Here is a 25,067-nt window from a genome sequence, read left to right on the forward strand (position 1 = left end):
GGAGGCCTGGATTTGGGGTAAGGCCTGGGTTTCTGGAAACTCTACACTCTTTTGCAGGGCCTGGGGTCCTTTGGAGGACAGAGCCTTGGTTGAGGTCTAGACTCTCACGAAGTTCAGGGGGTTGGGGCTGGTTTGGGGTTTGGGACGTCGTGGATAACTGGGGAGGGATGGGGCCCTGGGAAGAGAGGACAGACGGAGGAGACTTGGAGGTTGGGGGAAAGGTGGGGGGTTGTATTAAGGCGGAGGGCTTCTGGTGGTTGCTGTGTTGATGAAGGACAAAGGATCTGGGAGAAACAAGAGGCAGAGAAAGAGTGCATGGTGGAGGCATGGCGCATGGTGAGCTCTGGGCACTGGTTGGAGAATGGAAGCAAGGTTGAGAAGGTGCAGCATCCTTGGAGTACACCAGGAATTGGGGGTAGACTGGAGCCTGGGGGTCCGTGTTTCTCTTCTCAGAACTGCAAGGATGGAAGCTGCAGTAAGGGAAGGTCTTGGACTGCACAAATTTGTCTTTGGCATCATGTGAGATCTTCCATTCCATATTCCCCCACTCCAGGTAACCCAGTATGGATCCTGTGGAGGGCTTGGCACTGTCCCCACTACATTGCTTCAGTGTTTGCTCAGCATTGCTTCAGTGTTTGCTCAGCTGTACCAGAGCTCACCAGACCATGCCCCTCTTGGGGCCTGGAGACGGTACCCAAGTCCTTTCTGGAGTACCCCGAGTTCTGAGGGGGACACACATGGACCACGTTCTGCTTTACCCTGCGGGCATCGTAGACCACCTGGCCGGAGGAGAGGCCTTGGCTGAAGGCAGACAAGGTAGAGGGAATAGAAGCTAGGATGGGGGTAGGGGTGGTGGAAGGGACTGGAGTGGTCGTCAGGGCCATGGCCAGCGCTGGGACAGAGGTTGTGGCAGAGATCGGGACAGGGGCTGGTGTAGGGGCTAGGGCAGGAGTAGTAGCAGGGGCAGAAGTTGGGGGAGGGACTGGGGCCGAAGGTGGGGGAGGGACCAGAGTGTTGGCATGGGTATAGGTCAGATGAGCATGGGTCAGGGTGCAGACAGAAGTGTGGCCCAGGGACTGGGCTGAGGCATTTGAGGGGGCCTGGGCTTGGGCCTGGGCTGGGGTATGGGCTGAGGTATGCTCAGGGCCATGGACCTGGGCAGGGCTGCGCTCAGGGGTGAGGGCTGGGGAGGGGGTCTGGACCTGGGGGGTGGTGTGCTCATGGGGGGTGGGCTGAGGAGAAGGTCTGGGCCTTGGCAGGAGCATGCGCAGGGGGCTGAACTGGGGGGCGGTTCTGGGCCCGGCCTGGGGCCTGGGCTGGGTCATAGTCTGGGGTCTTCGTCTTGCTCTCTTGGGGCAGGTGGAGTGGAAGCACGTCCACCTTGCTCATCCTGCGGAGCTTGGAAGATGTCTCTTGCCTGGAGTAAAAGGTGGCTCGGGACTTTAAGGCTGTGACCGGAGGGGCCTCGCCAGCTCCCACTACCCCCTCCTTCCACAGTCCCCGTGGAGCCTCCATGGGAGCCCCAGCCCGTCCACACTGAGGCGGCATCCAGCAGCACCCAGAAGCCTCCTCATGTTTTGTGTCTGGTATCCACGAGTCAAGGTGGTTTGGGTGCCTGAGCAGGAAGCTTGGGCGATGGCGGAAGCGGGAAGGATCTCTTGAGCACAGGTTCTTGGGATCCACGGAGCAGCGCATGCACATGCGATGGCTGCCTACACAGCTGGCTTGCTTGTCTGCGGGGAAAGGCGAGATGGGACAGGGCCTGGGTTCCTGAGGGGCTGAGAATCGAGGCAGGGATAGAAGAAACGGGACAGGCCCACATCCCCTGAGCCCACGCTGGCGCCCACTCACCTTTGGGGAAAACGTGACGGAAGAGTGTCCGCAAGGAGCTCTTCAGATGCCTCCAGAGCTGAGGGAAGCAGGGGAGGGGGGAGGCCGGGAGCAGGGTGAGCCCTGAAATCCAACCCTTGTCCGGCCACACCCCAGCAGCCCTCCCACCTCAGCCCCTTCAAGACGCCAGGGCTCCCCCAACCCCACTGCCCAGATCCTGCCCTGACCAGAGTCACCACGTTGATCCCCACGTTGAGCAAGATGAAGCTGCCCAGGATCAGAAGAATTGAGTCTCCTAGGTCCTGGCATTTCCTGGGGTTGGTGCCAGAGCACGGCTGGGCTCGGTAGTGGGTTTGCTCACCCATGGCCGCGGGTCCCAGGACTGCCTGGGCCGCCCGGCCTCCACATAGTCACTGGGAGCCAGACTCCTCTGGTGGGGGAGGGGGAGAAGGACTGGGTCATAATGGGGCAGGTGGTGGGGTCACAATGAGGGAGGAGGAGGAAAAGGAGGGCCCAGGGTGGCATTCCCTGGTAACCAGGTAATCAGGTAAGCTGAGCCTGGACAGTCAAACAGGGCCCGGAGGCCGGCCCACCTCCCCTCGAGCGGTCAATCATTCACTCACCACCCTCTGGCTCACTTGTTCAAATGACACATTCCCTCTCCTGGCCGCTCCTGAGACTAGGAAGACCTTGGCCTCAGAGCCCTGGGGAAGGCCTGGCTGGAGTCCAGAGCTTAGCCTTCTTCATGCCCTTCGCTGGGCGTGGAGCTGGACCTGCCCAGATGTGGAACCTCCCAGTTTGGAAGCAGCTTCTTGTATGAGGCTCTCTGGGGACAGGGACAGCTGAGACACAGAGGAGGTGCCCAGAGACCAGTGGTTTGGAGTCTGCAGCTGCAGATCTCCTTAGTGCATGGTATAGGCCCAGGAGGGGCCTGCTGGCAGGACTGTGGCCACTAAACCAAGGGGACCCTCAGGCCAAGAAGAGGACACTGGCCTCAACCACAGCACCACTAGCAGCAGCAGAATAGAGCTTTGCACCCAAATCTCAGGCCCCGAGCAGGCCTGGAACCCCAGCCAAGACTCTTTGGTGGGCTGACTGGAAGTTCTGCCCACCTGAAATGAGAGTTCTGTTCTACGGTTTTATGACTCTGTTTAATGAGAATGGCTTAATGAGAATCCTACTTTCAGCAGACAGTGTCCGGTTGAAGGCCCCCGGCCCACTCCCCGTGGTCATCCCCATCCCTTGGAGGGATGGACTTCCTAATATGCGTACACAGCACTTCATCGATGTAGATGGTGTTCTCTTTGACTTGGATCTCCTCCTGCAGGGCGAGCTGCCTGCGATTCAGGCCTTGCAGCTCTACTTGAGCTTGGGCTAATGTTTCCTTTAATCTAGAAGAGGAAGAACATTAGGGAATAATTTATGGCTCTACATCACTATTTCAGGGGGAAAAATGTATTCATATATTCAGTGCAGGATCCAAATTGATGTGTCTTCCTCCTTTCTCCTCCTTAAGACAGAGATTTCAAATTGGTGGCCCTGGGCCATGTTCACAAGGCAGACAAACCCATGAACTGCCAACGTTTAAAACTGTAGATTTTACCTAAACATCTGGAGCTGGACTTCAGAAAAATGTAAACATCGGGATGCATTCCCTGCATGGCAGCAATTGGCGGGAGTTAGGAGAGACTGCCCTCTGGAAAAGAACCCCTCAAACACGAAAGGTGCAAAGGTCTTTATGCCCACCTGGCGTCACCCACGATGACATCGCCTAACCCTGCTCACAATCCAGGTGTAAACGGAGCCCCAGTAGCCCTGCGCCTACCTTGCGACGTTGTGGGTGATCTCATCGACCTCCTTGATCAGCCTGTACTGTGCAACGTCGCGACACAGCTCCACGTTAGGCCGATGTGTCCTGGTCTCCAGGCGTGTATGAGCCACCTTGGCAGGTCCTTCTTGGTCAAGGATGGCTTTTTCGAGAACTGTGATATTTTTCTCCTGGGAGGCAATCTCTTCCATGACCTTACAGAAAGGATTAGAGGAGGTGAGGCCGGGGTGTGTTCCTCAGAACTCAACAGCAGGGACTTCCCTGGTGGCGCAGTGGTTAAGAATCCACCTGCCAATGCAGGGGACACGGGTTCGAGCCCTGGTCCGGGAAGATCCCACATGCCGCGGAGCAACTAAGCCCAGGTGCCACAGCTACTGAGCCTGCGCTCTAGAGCCCGCGAGCCACAACTACTGAGCCCGTGTGCCACAACTACTGAAGCCCACGCACCACAACGAAGAGTAGCCCCCGCTCTCCATAATCAGAGAAAAGCCCATGTGAAGCAACGAAGACCCAATGCAGACAAAAACAATAAATAAAATAAATAAATTTATTAAAAAAACCAAAAAAACAAAAAAAAAACCTCAACAGCAGATGCTCTTAGGAGGTTAGGAAGAGGGCACCTCTGATATCTACCCAAGCAGGATCCCAGAAAGAGTCTGATCCCTCTTCACTACAGCAGTGATTGCTCATGGGCAAGGTAACTCACCCAACCTTAGAACCTCACAGATGGAATGGGCACGAGTGGCCACTGTTGCCTCTTCTCCTTCCCAAATATGTAGATTCCCTCAGCAAAGGCTGAAGCCTGCCCATTTACCTTGGTATAAAGTACCTCTGTATCATGAGTGGAATGCTGCCTATTTCCTTACCAATCCACCCACTAGTACTGTAACTGAAGGTGGGGTCCGGCTACTCGCCACTCAAAAACCATCAAAGAGGCCAGGTTGGTGGAAAGGAAAGTTTGCTTTATTTTGGATGCTGGCAACCAGGAGGGCGGGCGGGGAGGGCAGACGCCTGTCCAAAGGCCAACTCCCCAGCACAACCGGACAATCAGTGGGCAAGAGCTTTTATAGATGGAGGGAGGGTGCTACATGCAGAAACAGCACAGTCACCTCTGACAGTCACCTTGGTATTGGTCATCGGTGGTCTGACCAGCGTCATCTTGATTGTTTTAAGTACAATTAATCTTCAGTTCCAGTGTCGGTTTGTTCCCATTTCCTTGAGACCAATTCTCAGAATTGTGGCAGTTTATGTCATGGCTACAGTCTGGTCACCATGTAGTTAACTTCTTCCACCTGCTGGGGGTTTCAGTACCTATAAGACAGCTCACAGGATACGGCTCAGAATATCATCTATAGCCCTTGAGGAGGAACTAAAGGTCCTTGACTATGCTTAATGACTAAACTATTATTACTTGGTCTCCTTTGACTGTTTTCCTTTGTTTCTGTATTTTCTCACTTCTCTGATTAAACTTATTCTTTGGCTGAAGTTTTTCCACAGACAGATGGCAGGCTGAGGACATGGGGGGAGGGGAGCAAGGACCATAGGGTCCTTCTCTGTTTCAGTACCAGTTCTGCCCCCTAGAAGCCCGAAGAAAGGGTGAGCAATTTAATCTGAGTTTTGTTGGTTTCTTTGATGGTGGCTTTGTGCAAAGAAAAGATTCCTTTGAAGCTACTCGGGTTTTCAGATTAATATTTCACTAGTTTAAAATTTTATTTCTTCCTTAAGTTTTTTTTATTTTTAAACTTCTCATCATGGGAATTTCCAAACATACATGAAGGTGGGTAGTGTAATGAACCTCATGGACCCAGCATCCATTTAAGCAATGATCAATACACGGCCAATCTTGTTTCATCTATAATGCCCTCTATGCACCCCTGCCATCAGCTTATTTATTTTAAAGGAACTCCCAGATATTATATCATTTCAGTCTTAAATACTTGAGTATGTTTCTAAGTTATAAGGACTCTTTTTTTTTCTTTTAACATAACGACAATATTTTTTATCACACACAAATGAAAGAAAGATTCTTTATTATTATCTAAAATCTAGTGTTCAAATTTCCCTCAGTGTCCTTTTTTTTATTTCGGTAAGAGTTGGTATGTTTAAATTAGAATTCGAATGAGGTCCACACATTACATCTGGTTTTCTTAATGTTTCTTTTTTCTTTTTTTCTTTATAAATTTGTTTATTTATTTGTTTTTATTTTTGGCTGTGTTGGGTCTTCATTGCTGTGCACGGGCTTTCTCTAGTTGTGGCGAGCGGGGGCTACTCTGCATTGCAGTGCGTGGACTTCTCATTGTCGTGACTTCTCTTGTTGCAGAGCACGGGCTCTAGGCGCATGGGCTTCAGTAGTTGTGGCACGTGGGCTCAGTAGTTGTGGCTTGCGGGCTCACTGGTTGTGGCTCGCGGGCTCAGTAGTTGTGGCACATGGGCTTAGTTGCTCCACGGCATGTGGGATCTTCCCGGGCCAGGGCTTGAACCCGTGTCGCCTGCATTGGCAGGAGGATTCTTAACCACTGCGCCACCAGGGAAGCCTGTCCCTACCCTTTAATTTGGAGGCCGTTGCCTCCGTTTGCTGAGCCTCTTCATGGCCACGGAGGCTTCTAGCCAGGTGATAACCAGCTGGAGCCTTTTCTCATAGAGCCTAGGTTGGTATCTCCAGGTGGGGGCAGGGAATCTCACCTGATATGTTTTAGTCCATCATTCGAGCCTGTCCAGACCATTTTGGATGCTCATTTTATTTTACTTTTAAAAAACATTTATTTATTTGTTTATTTATTTTTGGCTATGGCACGTGGGATCTTCGTTGCGGCATGCGGGCTCATAGCTGCAGCATGCGTGTGGGACCTAGTTCCCTGACCAGGGATTGAACCCAGGCCTCCTCATTGGGAGTGTGGAGTCGCACCCACTGGACCACCAGGTGAGTCCCTGGATGCTCATTTCAGATGTTGCTGCCAAGGCCTCAGCCACACAGCTCCCAGCTCCTGCAGGATCTCCCCCGGCAGGACGGGGCTTCTCACAGGCCTCTGCAAAGCCCAGCTTCTTGCCTCTTCTCTTATGGTGGACCCTCCTCCCCGCTGCCTTCCTATCTCAGATCCATCTTTCAAGGCCTGGACTAAGTTCTTACTCCACCAGGAAGCCTCTTGACTAGTCTTTGGCTACGTTTATCATTATTACTATTATTGTTGTTGTTGTTCCTATTATTAGCTGCAGCAGCAGCCAATTTTTATTGATTATCTATTATATTGATTATATGTATAAACTATGTAAATGTATGTATATATATGTGCGTGTGTATAAAATCGGTATGTGCCAGGCATTGTTCTAAATACTTTATTTGGGTTGTCTAATTTTACCCTAACCCACTCTGGGAGGTGAGTACTGTTGCTGTCCCTATTTTATCAATGAGGAAACCAAGGAACAGGGAGCTTTTTTTTTGTTTTGGCTGCACAGCATGGCATGTGCATGCAGAATCTTAGTTCCCCAACCAGGGATTGAGCCTGTGCCCCCTGCAGTGGAAGTGCGGAGTCTTAACCACTGGACTGCCAGGGAAGTCCCAGGAACAGGCAGCTTAAGTGTATTATAATGTTTTAAATTTTCTATGCATTTTGATGTTCTGACATCATAAAAAACCTTTCTGGCTGGGAGAAACTGCCCCTCCCTGGGCTCTTCGATTCTTGGAGACGGCAAAGGACCAGCCTGAGCAGGCCTTGGATCTGCAAGCCCAGAGCCCTCCCTCCTCTCTCTGCCCTTTCAGCCAAGGAGGCCATCTTCCTCTGCCTCAGTCATCCCAGGGCCGGGTGCCAGGCAACTGGGGACCACTCCATAGTCCAAAGCCCACTGAGGTTATTCACACTAGCTGATCCTAAAGTGCTCCCGCTGCCCTGCCTGGCCCGTCCTGAGGAAACCCCAATAAAGGCCGTGGCCTCCACCTTCCCCTTGCTCCTGTCGTCTGCCGCCTGACCACACTAGTGTGTTCTCCATGTGGCCCTGCGTGGGGAGCCCTGCCTCCTGTCTCTAGGACCTGTGAATACAATATAAACTTTGTTTTTTCCTGAGCCCCCTGTCTCCTTATGGCTGCACGTGACTGACCATCTCATAAAAGAACACAAAACATTAAGTAGCCTCCCCAAGATCACACAGCAAGTGTTGAAGCCCCATTTCGAACCCAGGCTGTCTGGCTCCAGGCTCTACACGCTTACCCACAAGGCTCTTCTACCTGTCGTTTTGCGGACTGTTGCAGTATAACTTTTGATGGCATTCTGGTTTGCCCTGCTCATCACAGAGATAAATCTTTTCTTACAATTAGACTCTGGGTCCATGGAAGGCAAGGGAGGAATGCAGCAGAAGGACAAGGTTTCGGTAGCTGAGCAGGCCTGGGCTCTAGTCCCAGGCTGCCAGTGATGCACCTGCCACCTGGGGTCCCTTCCGCTCTCCATGGCTGCCTCACCATCAGTGAAAAGCAAGGAGTGGGCCAGCAGTGGCCACGTCAGGTAGCTGTAGCTGTCCCAGTGTTACAGGTGAGGCGGAAGGCTCAGAGAGCTTGAGGCGTCTGCTTAAGTCACTCAGCTGGTCTGTTGCAGGACTGGAATGTGGGCCCACAGGTCCTCAGTCCAAATTCAGCCCTTGTTCCACTGGACTCTACCCACTGTCCCTGAGCTTAGCCTGCGGGATGGTCCCATATGCTCAGGACCCAGCGGTCCTTGCTGGTGAGGGACATGGGCCAGAGTCGGCTTATTGGGCTCCAATTGTTAAACATTCAGGAATTCTGCCAGACCTGTGTTAAATGGGTAACTTGAAACTGACCATGGTGGAAGAATTTACACCACAGAAATCTGCAAATTCTATAAATCAGGGGCTTTTTTCTCCTCCGGGAGCCAGTTTACCAGCAAACGGCTGGATAACCAGACAACAAGCCAGAATCCCAGAGTTGCATCTGGGTTTGGAGAAATCGGTTGCACTCAACTCACGGAACTTCAGAGTCATAAAGAACGTATAAGGGACTTCCCTGGTGGTCCAGGGGGTAAGACTCTGCACTCCCAATGCAGGGGGGCCCGGGTTCGATCCCTGGTCGGGGAACTAGATCCCACATGCATGCTGCAACTAAGAATCCGCATGCTGCAACGAAGAATCCGCGTGCCGCAACTAAGTCCGCATGCTGCGACTAAAAGATCATGCACACCGCAACAAAGATCCCGTCTGACGCTACTAAGACCTGGAGCAGCCAATATAAATAAATAAAAATAAATCTTTTTTTTTTAAAAAAAAGAACGTATAAGAGCATACGGTACATCTCTATGCTCCACAGAAGGACGAACTAAGGCCCAGAGAGGGGAGACAGCCTGTTGTTTGCAGCGATGAGTAAGAAAGGAGGCCTAGAGCGGGGCCAAGGCCCGCTCCAGTCCCCCAAAGCCCAAAGCCTGCTGCTAAGATGGAGAGAGCTGAGTGACCTCTACTCCTTAGTACACAGGATCACAAGCCCTGAAGGCCATTCTAGGTTTACAGGGTGAAACCTTCTGAAGGTGCTCTTCCATGGTCCCCCCGGGGAGCTCACCTTGGCCAGATGAACAGCCAGCTTGTCCCTGGCGTCCTTGGTCTCCTTCAGCCCATTCCTGAATGCGGTGTCCACCACGTCACGTTGCCTGCTTAGGTCGTTGGCCGTCTGGGACAAGATTCGGTCCACGAGGGCCTTCAGCGTCAGAGAGTTGTTCCTCTGCTTGTCGGCCTTCTCCACGTTGGTGTTGGAGAAGTCCAACCAGTCTTCCAGACTCACAGAGCTGAAACAGGACCCATGCATTCACTCATAGCATATTTGGGCTGGATGTGTGGGTATGGGGGTAGGACAAGCTACTGGAAACCCACAGGAAGTTAAGCCTCCCTCCACCATCAGAAGCACCTAGAACGTTTCCCCATCTCTAGGCAGAGCGAATGGTGGTCTGTCAGTGGCAATAACTGTCACTTTGGGGAAACCTACTTACTCTGTGCCAGGCTCTGGGCTGGCACTTTACAGACATCCTCTCATTTAATCCTCACGATGGCCTAGTGAGCTAACTTTCATACCCCCATTTGACAGATGAGGAAAACTGAGGCTCAGAAAGATGGAGTAACTTCGTCAAGATCACATAGGTAGAGACAATTTAAGTATCAAAGTAAATTATAATAGTAACAGATTACAACACACTGAATAAAATAGGAGAATGTGAGTCCATACTGGAATGCTATAAAGAAATGAATAAATTGCTAGTTTGACAAGGAACTGCTTTATATAACACTTGAGGAATCTCAAAATAATGTTGACTGGAAGGAAAGGGACACACGAGATACATAGTACATGATGCTATTTAATAAATGCAAAAGTAGGCACAACAAACCTATTAGAACTCAGGAATGTGGTTCTCTTTGGGGAGGAAAGAGGAGGTGTTGATCAAGAGGGGACAGGGTGGAGGTTCTGGTGTTGGTGGTAATGTTTTATTTCTTGGCCTGGTTGGTGGTTACATGGAGATTGTTTGCTGTGTGACTAGAGGCAGCCTCTGAGATGGTCCCCAATGACCCCCTGTGTCTCCTGGTATTCACACCTTTGTATAGTCCCCTCCCCTTGAGTTGTGGGATGAACTCATTGACTCATCTCTCATGAATAAACATAATGAGAGGTTATTTCTAGGATTAGGTTGAAAGAAAATTGTGGCTTCTGTCTCGGCTGCCCTCTCTCTCTTGCTTCCTTTTGGATCACTCGCTGTGGGAGAAGCCAGCTGCCACGTCCTGGGACAGCTCCGTGGAGCGGCTCGGGTGGCAAGGCCTGTCATGACCACACGAGTCGGCTCAGAAGTGGGTCCCCCCCCACCACGGTTGTGCCTTCAGATGAGACTGCAGCCTCAGCAGACCCCTTGGCTACAACCTCATAAGATGTGAGCCAGAGGCGCCCAGCTGAGCCATGCCTGGGTTCCTGACCCACAGAAGCTGGGAGATGACACATGGTTATTGTTTTTAAGCTGCTAAGTTTTGGGGTACCTTGTTATACAGCAAAAGATAACTAAAACAATGATAATTCATTAAACTGTTTACTATTATTTGTGCGTTTTTCTTTTCTTTCTTTGTTTTTGGCTGCACCGCATGGCTTGTGGGATCTTAGTTCCCCAACCAGGGATTGAACCCGGGCCCTGGCAGTGAAAGTGCCAAGTCCTAACCACTGGACCACCAGGGAACTCCTGTGCAGTTTTCTATATGTATGTTTTACTTCAAAAAGAACGTTTTAAAAATTAGAATGAGTTAGGTCTGTGATGTAATGTTACTTGAAAAATGTAAGATAGATGTTACAGAAAAGGTACATGGTACAATCCCATTTTTGTAAAGAAACAAAATTTATTTGTGTAGGTGAGTGTGTACATATGTTTGTAAGAACATACAGATAACACTGGTTATCTCGGGGAGTGTAATGATAGAAAGGAGTAGATATGGGGAAATTATTAACTTGCCCTTTCTACATTTTTAAATTCTTTTACTTGTTAAAAATGCAAATAGGTAAATGAATAAATTTGAAAGGTTTAAAGATTTTATATCAGAGACTTCCCTGGCGGTCCAGTGGTTAAGACTCCGCGCTTCCACTGCAGGGGGCGTGGGTTCAAACTCTGGTCGGGGAACTAAGATCCTGCATGCTGCATGGTATGGCCCCCCGCCAAAATTTTTTTTTATATCAGACTTTCTTAAAGTGGGGGCAACCCGGAGGACCGAGGCGCCTCTGGGTCCTGTGTCAGGGTACTCACTGCTCAGCGCCTGCCTTTGCCCCAAGCCTGCCTCTTCCCAGCTCTCAGCCTGCATTCAGGATGATGTGCTAGGTCCTGCCTGCCTCTCTGAGAAGCACTAGGATGACACACAGCAGGGAGGAGGACAGCAGGGCCAGGCCAGCAGGGACCCACTCACTTTGGTTCAACCCTCACGACGTTCTCAGAATATTTGATGTTTGGCGAGTTGTTGTTGAGTGAGAAGCAGATATCATCAATGGTCAGGGCTGTAAACTTGTCCCTCAAGTCCTTTTCAAGACTGTACTTGGCAGAGCGGTTCAGCCTGAAGGGAGAAGGTAAACTGGGTTTCTCCCTCTGGAATGCCTAGGTGGCACCTATACCAGGTTCTTGGGAGACCATGGAAAATGAATCCAGTCTAGTGCAATATGGCGACACTTCCTCCCACCTTCCCATCCCCACAACACACACACACACGCACACACACACGCCATTAGACACTCGGTGACAAATTAATGTATCCAAGCCAGGACTTCAAGATCTTCCCTCCAAATGTGACATTCTCGGATGTCACCACTGTGGCATCCTGTTTGTGAGAGGTCAGCTCCAGTGTCCTCCAGTTTACAATCAGGGGTGAAATCTGGCCGCACCCCAACCCCGCCACCAGAGGGTGACTGTCATGTGTGAGAGGTTGTCCTGGTCTCATTCTGAGTGTTCCCGGGCCACCCTGGAGCATGGAAAGTGCTTGTAGGGTATTAAATCCCATTCTTTCTGGGCCATGGAGCACGGCCTTGGTGGGCACCACCTTTTCTAGATAACGCCCAGTGGAGATGTGAGGGCAGGCCCCACACGGCCATACCTGATCTGCTCGGACGTCTCCTCCAGGGTGCGGGTCAGCAGGGCCGTCACCCCCCGGATGATCTCGGCCTCCTTGATCAGCTCCTGCTCCACCTCATCGTGGACCAAGTCAACGCCAACTCGCTTCTCCCTGACCGAGAGAAAGGTGGACGGTCATCCCACGCGCGGAGGAAGGCAACTCAAAATCTGCTGACTTTTAAAACTGTCGGGACAACTGGACCAAATCCATCTGGATGATGTGATGGGGGATGTACATTAGTTGGTGTCTATGCGACTTCAAAATATCCAAAACGTAATGAGGAAAAATTAATCGGTGACTGGTTACTTGGTCTGAAAAATGCCAGCTGGACTTTTTGGCCTCAATTTGGCCATCGGTTCTGAAGCCTTTTACTTTTTACCTGTTTATTGGGAACACTGTCTTCTGACTTAGAATTTTAAAGACATATGTTTCCTTCCTTGATCCTAGTCCTCTGACAAGGATTGAATCCAAAAAGATGCTTTATAGTAACAGTAGTAATAGTCATAATAATGCCAAAATTAATAGTACCCCCACCACTGAGCACTTACTACGAGACAAGCATTGTGCTGAGCTTTTCATGTGGATATTCCTTCTCACGTAACCTCTCAAGTACAGGTGAGGAAACTGAGTTTCAGAGAGATTACGTAACTCACCCCATGTCACAGAACTAACTGGGCATTACTCATGTTTTTAACCACTTACTCCCAAAATTGATCAGTCACTGTCTGATAGTTTATTCTTTTCCACCTGCATGACAGTGCTAGGGAGGAAGTCTCCACTCACCAGCTGTGTGACCTCAGGCACGCTGTATAACTTATCTGTGCCTTCGTTTCCTCATCTGTGAAATGGGGATAACTATTAGTACTTCCTAGGGTTGTGGCAAGGGACAAAGGAGATAAGAAAGCAGATAGCACGGTACCTGCCACAGAGGAGCATGTGCTCAATCCATGTATGTCCTCTACATCCTAGTTTCCCTTAGGTGTAGACTTGAGCCAACTGGATGTTGGCCTCTTTGATCACCTGCTACTTCCCTTTGCCTCACAAACTCTCTAAATCTGGCTGGGAGGTTGCTGCCTGGTTGCTGCAGAGGGGGTCCTGGCTAAGCTCACAGAGGTAACAGAGTTTTCTGGGAAGGAGGAAGAGTGTGGACAGAATCACAGTGCATTTGGGAAACTGCAAGCAGCTCAGCACCCCTAAGTACATCCCACTGTTGGGGATGAGATATGGCCCTGGAGGGGTCACTGGGGCCCCAACCATGATGGACCTTGCTTTTGAAGCTAAGAAGTTTGAACTTTATTTTGAAGGTACTAGGGCAAAGGATTGTAATGAAAGGATTCTAAGCATGGAGTGACCTGGAAAGATCTGCATTTGGGAGGGTTCACTCAATAGCCAGCAAGGAGGATGCACTCGGTTGGAGGGGCCTCTGCTGGCAGAAGGGTGCTCCCCCTAGGGCTGTGACAGGCCTCAGGTCTGCAAATCAGCATCACCCCAGAGCAGAGAGGATCATCCTACTCATAGGACTTACAGGAGGGAAATTATAGTAAAAAGGTATGTTTGCACAGTGCTCTCTGGATTACAAAGTGCTTCCATGTGGCTCTGCGTATAGGAGCAGACTTGTCCTCTAGTAACTGTATCTGCTCTGCCTGCCCAAAATAAAGACCACCATTTCCCAGTTTCTATTGGTGTGGCCATGGACTAAGCTCTGGTCAACGGGATACAAGCAGAAACGGTGAATGCCAAACCCTTATTATTCCTACTTGTTGGCATGTAGACATAATGACTGGAGCTCCAGCTGCCATCGTGAATCACGAGGTAACCTTGGGAGTAAAAACCACGCACATGGAGCAACAAGATAGTGGAGCAACATGATAGAAAAGGCCTGGAAGCCTGACACTGTGGCACACCATGCCAACCCTGAACTATCTCCAGACTCCTTAAACGTGAGAGAGAAAGAAATGATCTAAGTTCAATGTTATTTTGCCCTTTTCTGATTACCCACTGCCAAACCTAGTCCTAACTTATATTTAAGTTAGTCAAGAGCAGAGTTTAGACATGAGCCAAGTCCAGTGCTCCTTCCACTGCCCAGCACCCTGGGCATGCTGAGATAATTTCAGGCTCTAAAAGAACACATGCTCATTTGTCTCATTCTAACCCATCACCTAGCACAGTCAGCTTTTACCTCTTCGCAATTCATTTCTTACAACAGATGATTCATTAGAGGAACCTTCCCTCCTACCTGTATTCCAGACACTTCTCAGTGATGTGCAAGGGCTCTTTAAAGCTCTCCAGGGCTTTCTCCAGTCTGGTCTGATAGATGAGTAGATTTTCGGTCGCATGCACCAGCTGCTCAAGTTTGCCATCTAACTCCTTCTTCCAGAACCTGACTTCCTCAAGCCTCTGCTCTGAAGCACACAGAGAAGTCACACCAGGATTAATCTATTCCCAATGTAGCCAACTCTTAGATTAGAAACTTGAAGACTATTGTAAACCTACCCAAGATACTTTCTTTTCTTCTTAGAGTTGTGCTACTTGGGGCATCTTTACATCTCTGAGTTTATTAGAAAGAAGGAAGGAAGGAAGGAAGGAAGGAAGGAAGGAGGGAGGGAGGGAGGGAAGGAAGGAAATAAGAATATATTTCTTCTTACATTCAACATCAAATTAATCCAAAGACCATTCTACACTCATTGACTCTAATTCTTCAAAGCCCACTGTTTTTAATAACTTTTAATTTTGTCAAAGACACAAATGTATATTGTTTGGAAAGTCAAATAGTTTTACAAGTATTACAATTCTCTGACCCATCCGTACCCACTCCCACTTTCTGGAAGCAACCGCTTTTTAAACACTTTTAGTATTTCTTCTGGCATTTGCTTACATTGCTATTTATTCATTATCAGTTTTAAGATTACCTATTGATTTCCTATGATGAAAGATAAGAGTTTGCTCTTATACGACTTATACAACACACTTCTGATCTTTCAATCTTCCCAATATAGCTGTGTCACCATGTTGTTAAATATTAATTTAATGTTTGTTTATGTTATTGTAGGTATGTAAATATTATTTACACCCAAACCATGATATCATGATACTATGATAAATTTACTTTCTTATACAACTTTTTAAAAAATGTTTATTGGAGTATAGTTGATTTACAATGTTGTGTTAGTTTCAGGTCTGAATCAGTTATACATATACATATATCCACTCTTTTTTTAGATTCTTTTCCCATATAGGCCATTACAGAGTACTGAGTAGAGTTCCCTGTGCTACACAGCAGGTTCTTATTAGTTATCTATTTTATATAAAGTAGTGTGTATATGTCAGTTCCAATCTCCCAATTTATCCCTCCCCTCCTTATCCCCTGGTAACCATAAGTTTGTTTTCTACATCTGTGACTCTACTTCTGTTTTGTAACTAAGTTCATTTGTTAGATTCCACATATAAGTGATATCATACGATAATTTGTCTTTCTGTGTCTGACTTACTTCACTCAATATGACAATCTCTAGGTCCACCCATGTTGCTGCAAATGGCATTATTTCATTCTTTTTTATGGCTGAGTAATATTCCATTGTATATATGTACCACATCTTCTTTATCCATTCATCTGTCAATGGACATCTAGGTTGCTTCCATGTCCTGGCTATTGTAAATAGTGCTGCAATGAACACTGGGATGCATATATCCTTTCAGATTATGGTTTTCTCCAGATATATCCCCAGGAGTGGGATTGCTGGATCATATGGTAGTTCTATTTTTAGTTTTTTGAGGAACTTCCATACTGTTCTCCATAGTGGCTGTACCAATTTACATTCTTGCCAACAGTGTAGGAGGGTTTGGAATTCCTATAGGTATTGAGCCTCCCAGATGGATCCTCTAATTTTCTTGTCTTTTCTCTCTTGTTTTCTATCTATCTCTTTGTCTTTTTTTTCTACTTTCTGGAGATACTTCAACTCTATCTTTCAACCCTTCTTTTGACTTAAAAAAATATTCTGCTCTCATATTTTTAATTTCCAAGAACACTTTCTTGTTCTCTGAATGTTCTCTTTTTTAAGAGTCTTCTTGTTCCATAGATGCAATGTCTTTTCTAAATTCCCTGAGGATCTTATAGTGTTATTTTTTTCTTTTGCTCTGTGTACTTTCTTTAGTTTTGTTTGTTTCAGTGTTTGCCATTTTAGAACCTTCCCTCACATGTTTGGTGATCCTCATCTGATCATATTTGAGAATAAAATGCTAAAATACTAACTGGGAGCTCTGTCTGCAGGGACACGGCTTGTCAACCAGAATGCTTTACTGTCTAGTGTGATCAGGTCTACCTATAGGCTGGTGTCAGGAGTAAGCATCAACCCATCAGGAGAAGCCTAACATTTAACCCTGCAGGCCTGAATGAAGTTTTGGTTTATGGGAGGTTGAAAACTAGCAGCCCTTAGACCAGGTTTTGTTTATAGATGTGTTTGTTCATCCTGCCCTGTGTTATAAATATTAGACCAGGCTTTGTTTATAGGTGTGTTTGTTCATCCTGCCCAGTGTTATAAATATATCAAATCAATTGCTAGCATTTAAAACGTGGGTAAAATTCCAGCTTTCCAGATTTTCTAAAAAAAAAAAAAAAAAAAAAATCAAGGAACTCGGCAACACTGGGCCCATATTCTTTCTTGGGAAAAAATGGGTTGAAATTGATGGAGCACATGTTCTCCAGGCACCCTCAGTCCCCACCACTCCCTATTGTCTTAGGGGTCTTATTCAAACCCTTATGTTACCTGCCCAACTCTGATAGACTGTTGAGTTTGTGACCTCTGGTTTATCACTTTTTGGCATTTGGGACTTTTGTTTGTTTCATCTTATTTTTATTCTTGTTTTGCTTATTTAAGGGCACCACCTTTTACATTGTGTTCGTAGGAATGGGATTGTCAAGAGAGCGTTACTCTTTCTTTAAGATTCAGCTCAAATGTTCCTCTCTAGGAGGTCTTTCCCAATTCTCCAGGGCAGACTCCACCCTCACTTCTGTACCCCTTCCCCCAGCTCCTATCTAGTTATACTTTGATTATTCATTTTTCTATCTTTCTCCTCCTCAATCCAGGAGCCCCTCAAAAACTGAGGCTCTGATCATCCTCTGTGATATTCCCAGGGCTTTGTCCATAGATGCTCTTAGATGCTCAACAGATATGTATCGAATCAGTAAAAGAATGTCTGATGAATGGCTGAAAATCAGACTGGGTTACCATGTCTCTACCTTAGGGCAGTGAACTTAAAGACAGAGCCCAGAGAATACACGTTTCTCCCTAATATTTCAAGATAATACATTGCCATTCCTGCACATGAAATGCAAATGACAGTATCGCCATACCTCAACAGTATCATCCAAACATGTTCACAAATATACCAAATGTGTTATCTTACCTAGTTTTTTGTTCACATCGCTTTGAGATTTTCTTGTGGTCTTTTCAATTTCATTCACAAGCCTCTGGCTTTCTGCCACCAGGCGTTCGGACCGGGACCTTTGGGCCTCTGCTCTGTGGTATTGGTTCTTGTTAGCAATGTGCCACTCTGAGGGCAAGAACTTGGGTGGATGTTGTAGTAGTTTGGCCATTTGAGGTTTCTAAAGTCCTGATCAAAAGCAGAATTTTTTTTTTAGATTCATTGAAAGCAAGTTGTCCTTTTTTTAATGTCAGTTTTTATTAAAGTGTGACATTCATACCAAAAGGTACATAAATCATAATGTGTACACAAAATGAAAACCTCTGGACAGCCAGCACCCAGATCAAGAAATAAGCATTACCAGCACCTCACGCCTCTTTCTGACCACTATTCTTCACCCACACAGTAACCACTATTCCAACTTTTAACACTATAAATTAGTTTTGGTATTTTTGAACTTAATATAAATGGAATCACTATGTACTCTTTTATATCTGACTTTTTTTTGCTCAGCATTATGCTTGTAAGATTTATCAGTATTGTTCATATACTTGTAGTTTGTTCATTCTCATTCCTGTGTAGTATACCATTGTATGATTATACCAAAATTTGTGTCTCTTTTCTACTGTTTATGGATATTTGGGCTTCCAGTTTGGCACTATTATGAGAATGCTATGAATATTCTCATTTAGAGACAATGTGTTTTTTGGTGAACATATGCATGCATTTTTATAACGCATTAGAATTGCTGGGTCATAAGGCAGTGTTCAGTTTTAGTACGTATTGCCAAACAGATGAACCCAGACATGTTTTCTTAAAAAGAACAACTGTGACATCTGTAAACTGACAACTGGGTATTGAGCCTGTTCAGCAGATGAAAGAAACAAAACCTTCCCAGGACAAAGAAAAGGAGAGAACAAGAAGAGGAACACATGAGGAGGCAGCAGGCAGAGACCAGCAGCAGCAGAAAGACCAACATTTCACCACCTCATCTGCACACAGCTCTGACTGTGAGAACTGCCGTCCTCAGACAAGGCTAAAAACTGCCCCCACCCACATCCTCACCCAAAATATATATCTGAGCGCCTGCTCTTAAAGGCTTCTGGATCTCTGAAGTCCTTCAAACATACAAGGAGGGACCCGGAGTCAGATCTTGACCAGGCTGAGCCCCAGGCCACCCGGCTCCCTCTGACAACATGGGGTCTCCTAATCCAGTCCCTCCTATGGCTTCGGCCAAGTGTGAGTGTGGGGCTCAAAAATTAACCCAAGATTTCTGGATAAGTCTGAGTAGCTCCCAGAGAAATCGAAATTAGGGCTGAGGTCGAAACTAAACCTAAATTCGGGCTGATACCAATGGGCACAAGGCATTGGGTAGGTCTGTGTGATGCAGTTAAGGGTTGGTGGTGTAGGGCCGGGGCTTACTTACCCTCAGCGCCACAAAGAACTACTACACAACTTCGGGATGGGAGCCTCCTTACCCCAACCGGAGCTCCGGCTTCTTGCAGAACTGGGCTGTAAACAGCGCAGTCTCCATGGCAACCGGAGACGCGTCACCGGGGCAAAAGGGGCGGGGTCTGCCGCGAAGCTGCTTTTTCCCTAGAAGGCTCTAAGCAGGCGCGAGTTCTGTGTTGTCCCCCAGCGCCGGGGACACAGGGATGTGGCTTGGGAGCGCTCAGGCCAGATGCTCGGCCATCTCAACCTACCACGAAGACGCGGGACACCAAGCTGGGAGTCAGGAGACCTGCGACTGGCGTTGGTCCTGCTGCGGGCTGGGCCACCTCGGGCCGCACTGCTCTCACTGGGTCTCGGACTCCCCAGGTGTACAGCGATGTTGGGCTGGACCTTCAGGCCCTCGCAGCCGCAGGCCGTCCCGGGACCACTAAGCCACAAGCCCGGCCCTGCATGGAGTTAGCCGCAAGAGATTCCTGGGGTTGCCCCGGCCACGAGTAATTAATAGGAGGAGGTAGGAGGAGGGGCCGGGTCTCGCACCCTGGGCCCGCCCCTCAGCTTCCGGCCGGGGGCGGTGGCTGAACCCAGGGCTAGGAGTCAGGAGTAGTTTCTCCATCTAGAAAATGAGTGGATTGGAGTTCCCAAACTAAGAGTACAGTGCTCGGAATATGTTCTTTATGGTTGTAGTGCTGGTAAAAAAAAAAGCACTTCCGCACAGCCTGGAACACAGAAAATGGGTATTCAAATCTCCCGCCCTATGCCAAACTTACAGCTCCACCTTTCACACCCCCCAATCGAAGGCAACCTCCCTCTAAGAACAACCAATCAGAGGACGCTTTGCCTCGTGGAGCCCGCCCCCCTAACATCTCGCGATTCCTTTGTTAGCGTCCTGAGGGCCCACGAGGCATCATGAATATTAAACAGGCCGCATGTCCAGTGGCGTCTGGAGGAGCTCGTGTTGCATATTCATATTCCCCGTCCCTCAGAGAAGGGGCTATTTAAGGATCGAAGTGGCCTCGCCCGCCACCCGCACACCAGCGGGAGAGTCGCCAGTCTTGGCTACCAATGGGTATTCAGGGCGTGGAGCCTGGGTTTCCCACTCAGGGAAGGCGAGCCGGCGGGAATGGACCGGAGTCCCTGCCCCAGCACTGCATTCCAAGGACACCTGAAGAAGGTGGTCTGGCTCCTGAGCGTGCGGGGCAGCTGGGCCTCAGGGGAGGTGCTAGCTGGTGGGCGTCCTCTCCTACTTAGGCGAGAAGAAGGGGCGGCGTCCTGATGGAGCAAGCCAACCCTGAATGACCCCTGTGGTTTCCTTTGGAGGCCCCGACCCTGGCGTCCCCGCACCTCAGGTTACAGAAGGGGAAATTTCTTGGACCTGTTGGGAACATGATACAATTGGCCAAAGTACATGAAATTAGCTGTATGAATTATGATCATAGGTCACCATTGTATTTTGCATCCGTATACAAATTTAATCCTCTCCCCCTTCCCCACGGCATGGAGAGGGATAGAAAAACCTTGAGACCCTCACCGAAGAACTAATGCTTGCAGTTGAGTCCAGCCAGCTGGACTCTCTTCTGCTGGTTCTGCCCTCTGAAAGGCCTAAACTTGGATGCTGTTGCATCTCTTGATATACTTTAAAAAAAAAAAAAGCACGCTGCAACTATTTATTCTGGAGTTTAAGTGTAATTGCAAGTATTTGAAAATATTTTCGAAAGTAAAACCTTATTTTGCACCCACACAGACCAGCAAAGGAATGAATCCAATAGAGGAAGTATCGAACAGCTTATTATCAGTAATAACTCAGTGTGTATCTGGCATCAGTATATGGGTAGAGAATAATATTAGAACGTAAAGCAGATACGCAGCTCAAAGCTTAGAATTTGCTAAATTAAGAAGTGTACAACCAAAGCTTAGATTCAAAGTAGGAATACTCAGGCAAAGTGCATTGAAGTTTTAAGTGGTTTTGAGATTTTTGTTGGTTGGAATAAAACTACGTTTCCCAAACTGCGTTGTTTCCTGCAGAGGTGGTGTAGGTCTGTTTCCCCAACCCGCCTCTTACTGGGTGAGAGGCCTGAGTGGGCAACTCTGAGTGCAGGTGTGGGGAGGAGGCCTTCAGCAAAACACCCCAGGTCACTGTGTCCACTGGGAGATGGAAAATACAGGAGAAAAATTAAGCCCGAGAGGACAGACTCAGGAGATTTAATATTTGTCAAGTGGAACTTCCAGAGGGGGAAAAATAGAGAATAGAAGATGAAGGAAAGAGAGAGAGAGAAAATGTCCTTGAGTTAAAGACTCAAGTCTTTATTTATTTAATTAATTAAAAATTTACACAATTTTGAAAGGTTACCTTCCAACTACATTTTGTTGTTACAAAATATTGGCTATATTCCCTGTGTTGTGCAATACATCCTTGAGCCCATTTTACACCGAATAGTTTGTGCCTTCCACTCCTCCACCCCTATATTGCACCCCCACCCCACTGGTAACCACTAGTTAGTTCTCTGTGAGTCTGTTTCCTTTTTGCTATATTCACTAGTTTGTTGTATTTTTTAGATTCTACATGTAAGTGATGTCATACAGAATTTAAGACTCAAGTTTTTAGATTGAAAGACCCACCTGAAATAATTATTTCTCTCAGACACACACATACATACACATTATATGTGCATCTATTCTGTATCTATATACATTCTATTCTGGTGAAATTTCTTTATTCGAAGAGTAAGGAAGAAAGTAATGAATAGGTATACAGCTTTTTGTCTATAACATGGGTTGCTAGAAATGATGCTAGAATAACGTCTTCAAAATTCTAGAGGAAATGATTTCAAATCTGAAATTCTACAACCATTCAAAACACCTCATATATGAGAGCAAAATAAAGATATATTTGGACAGCTCTAAAAGTTGAATTTACACTCTTCTGGAAAAAAAAATGATGAGAGCAAAAGTGAAAAATCCAGAAAGAGGAAGATACTGACCATAACAAATAGAGGAACCATAAAGAAAAGAAACCTCAGTATAATAGCTGTGTAACTGGAAAGCGATCAGTTCAAACTATACCTCAAAGTCAGAAGAGTGCTTGAAGAACGTAAGAAGAATCACACAAACTATGTGATTCATAATCCAGAAGTATAACTGTGTGCTCTTGCTGAGTTGAAATTATATGTCTCTTCTAATCGAGAAAGACAAATAGAAATTCTGAGAAAACTGAAAAGTTGTACGAGAAAGTTGTAACTATGAAGAAACAAAATTTGATGTGCTTTTTTTCTGAGTAATATATGAAATGTAAGAGATGGTGACAAGTGTCATTACCCCCTTCATGAAGGCATGACTGATCCCCCCAGCTGAACTCATTCACTTTCTGATCCAATAGAGATTTATTGATAATTCTCTGATCTCATTCCTGAATTCACTAACTCATTCACTGATTTGTTCAAATATATACTGAACATCTACTAAGTACTGGGCCTGTGCTAGGCACTGAGGATAAAAGATGATGAGAGACACAGCCCCTGACTTTTTATGGAGTTTACAATCTAGCTCTTTTTTATTCTGACTCAAATGACACCATATACCTTGTAAATTAGTTATTTTTACATCTTATCTTTTCCTGGATCGAAGAGTTGAGGCCTTACTTATCTTTGCAAAGTAACCTGCAGAAAACTTTGCCACAGTGACAGTTCCATAGTTTATTAATATAATATCATAATGTATTATGATATTATATTATTAATAACTATTATATCTATCAAAGTTACAAATGCATATGCTAGTTGACATGGCAATTCAATTGCACATCTAGGGATGTATCCTACACATGCGTCTGCGCCTGTGCAAAATGTGTAAAATATGTAAAAATTTATTCATTGCAACATTACTTTTAATAGAAAAAAATTGTTTTAATAACCTAAATCTCCATTGAGACTGATGAAATAAATTCTGAAAGAGTCATAGAGTGGGATACTTTGCAGCTGTAAAATATACAATTAAGAATATTTAGGGAATTCCCTGGCGGTCCAGTGGTTAGGACTCGATGTTTTCACTTCGGTGGCCCGGGTTCAATCCCTGGTTGGGGAACTAAGATCCTGCAAGCTGCACATGGTGCAGCCAAAAAAAAGAAAAAAGAATATTTGTATATATCTTTTTATGGAATAACCACCAAGCTAAAAAAAGCTAAGAGGGACTTCCCTGGTGGCACAGTGGCTGAGAATCCACCTGCCAATGCAGGGGACATGGGTTCAAGCCCTGGTCCGGGAAGATCCCACATGCCGAGGAGCAGCTACACCCGTGCGCCACAACTACTGAGCCCACAACTACTAGAGCCTGTGCTCCGCGACAAGAGAAGCCACTGCAGTGAGAAGCGTGTGCACGGCAACGAAGAGTAGCCCCCGCTCACCACAACTAGAGAAAGCCCGCGCGCAGTAACAAAGACCCAACGCAGCCAAAAATAAATAAATTAAATAAATAAAATTCTATTTTAAAAAAAGCTATGAAAAAAAAAGTAAGGTTTACAACAGTGTATTCTGCCATTGTTATGACAGAAAAAGATAAAATGTAATTGTTTTTGTACACATAGAATTTCTCTAGAAAGATACATAAGAAACTGGAGGCCTCTGGGAAGGAATCTACATGGCTGGGGGTTTGGAGGGGAAAGGAGATTTCACTGAGTACTTTTCAACCATTTGAAACGTGTACCACTTGAGAGATATAGTATTTCTTTAAAAAAAAATGCAACAGTTCTTTATAATAATAAATTACTTAAGTAAATGCATGACACAAATAGCGCAGACAAGAGAAGAGCAGGTGTGGAAGAAGTGGGGGCAGCATTAAATTGTCATCTTGAAACCGAAAGAATTCTGGAGGAAGCTCATAGAAGCAGCATGGTGTAGCGGAAAACACAGGTAGCCACGAGCCTGAAGACTGGCTTCCAGCCTGGTTCCTACCTACCACTTACCAGCGTCAGTGTTCTCATCCACATTAATAATACCTGTCCTGGAAAACCGTATGGAGGTTTCTCAAAAATTAGAACTACCTTGAGATCCAGCAATCCCATTCCTGGGCATATATCTGAAAAAAACAACAACACTAATTCAAAAAGATACATGCACCCCAATGTCCATAGCAGCATTATTTACAATAGTCAAGATATGGAAGCCACCTAAGTGTCCATCAACAGATGAATGGATAAAGGAGATGCGGTACATATATACAATGCCATACTACTCAGTCATAAAAAAGAATGAAATTTTGCCATTTGCAGCAACGTGGATGGATGTGGAGGGCATTATGCTTAGCGAAATAAGTCAGACAGAGAAAGACAAATACTGTATGATATCACTTATATGTGGAATCTAAAAAATACAACCAACTAGTGAATATAACAAAACAGCAGCAGACTCACAGATGTAGAGAAGAAACTAGTGATTACCAGTGGGGAGAGGGAAGGGGGGAGGGGAAATATAGGGGTGGAGGAGTGGGAGGTACAAACTACTAAGTATAAAATAAGCTACAAGGATATATTGAACAACACGGGGAATATAGCCAATATTTTACAACAACAGTAAATGGAGTATAACGTTTAAAAAATGTGAATCACTATATTGTAATATATAATATTGTATAGCAACTATATTTCAATTAAAAAAATACCTGTTTTGTTTGGCTTACGACAGTCATAGGAGAGTATTTTATGTATGTAAAAATGCTACCAAAACATCAGCTATTATTAACTTCTTGTTTAACTTTCCTACAGTGCTACCATGACCCTTGAACTGACCCATGACCCTAGCTGGAGGACTAGGACTAAATCTTACTCTGCCCAGAGTGCCTAGCCTCACTGCACATATAGTGTGTGCCCAATAAATGTATACTGAATGAATGTGCTCTAGCCAGTTGAGCTGTCCAGCCATTATGAGAGTGAGCG

The 25,067-nt window shown here is 46.5% G+C and overlaps 2 protein-coding genes and 1 non-coding gene across 5 annotated transcripts; all 3 read right to left on the reverse strand.

Moving 5' to 3' along the window:
• Window positions 1-627: 627 nt before the first annotated feature.
• On the reverse strand, window positions 628-2,318 carry LOC118886174 (uncharacterized protein SPEM3-like). The gene is made up of 3 exons (XM_036835475.1): window positions 2,058-2,318; window positions 1,852-1,909; window positions 628-1,733 (listed from the first exon to the last, which is right to left on the reverse strand). The coding sequence occupies exons 1-3, from the start codon at window positions 2,193-2,195 to the stop codon at window positions 1,219-1,221; spliced, it is 711 nt and encodes a 236-aa protein (XP_036691370.1). The 5' UTR covers window positions 2,196-2,318; the 3' UTR covers window positions 628-1,218.
• A 646-nt stretch (window positions 2,319-2,964) lies between these two features.
• On the reverse strand, window positions 2,965-19,634 carry TEKT1 (tektin 1). Of its 3 annotated transcripts, none has more exons than XM_036835472.1 (8): window positions 19,396-19,634; window positions 17,675-17,881; window positions 14,508-14,673; window positions 12,254-12,382; window positions 11,576-11,719; window positions 9,213-9,435; window positions 3,656-3,852; window positions 2,965-3,221 (listed from the first exon to the last, which is right to left on the reverse strand). In XM_036835472.1, the coding sequence occupies exons 2-8, from the start codon at window positions 17,862-17,864 to the stop codon at window positions 3,014-3,016; spliced, it is 1,257 nt and encodes a 418-aa protein (XP_036691367.1). In that variant the 5' UTR covers window positions 17,865-17,881; window positions 19,396-19,634; the 3' UTR covers window positions 2,965-3,013. The 3 variants fall into 3 exon arrangements, with proteins under 3 accessions (XP_036691367.1, XP_036691369.1, XP_036691368.1); XM_036835474.1 differs by having other exon boundaries at window positions 3,014-3,221; window positions 19,171-19,625; XM_036835473.1 differs by having other exon boundaries at window positions 3,014-3,221; window positions 19,119-19,625.
• TRNAE-UUC lies at window positions 10,788-10,859 on the reverse strand. The gene has a single exon. It is a non-coding gene; the product is annotated as a tRNA-Glu (tRNA).
• Window positions 19,635-25,067: the final 5,433 nt, after the last annotated feature.

The sequence above is a fragment of the Balaenoptera musculus genome, chromosome 20, assembly GCF_009873245.2.
Source record: "Balaenoptera musculus isolate JJ_BM4_2016_0621 chromosome 20, mBalMus1.pri.v3, whole genome shotgun sequence".
Lineage (NCBI taxonomy): Eukaryota > Metazoa > Chordata > Mammalia > Artiodactyla > Balaenopteridae > Balaenoptera > Balaenoptera musculus.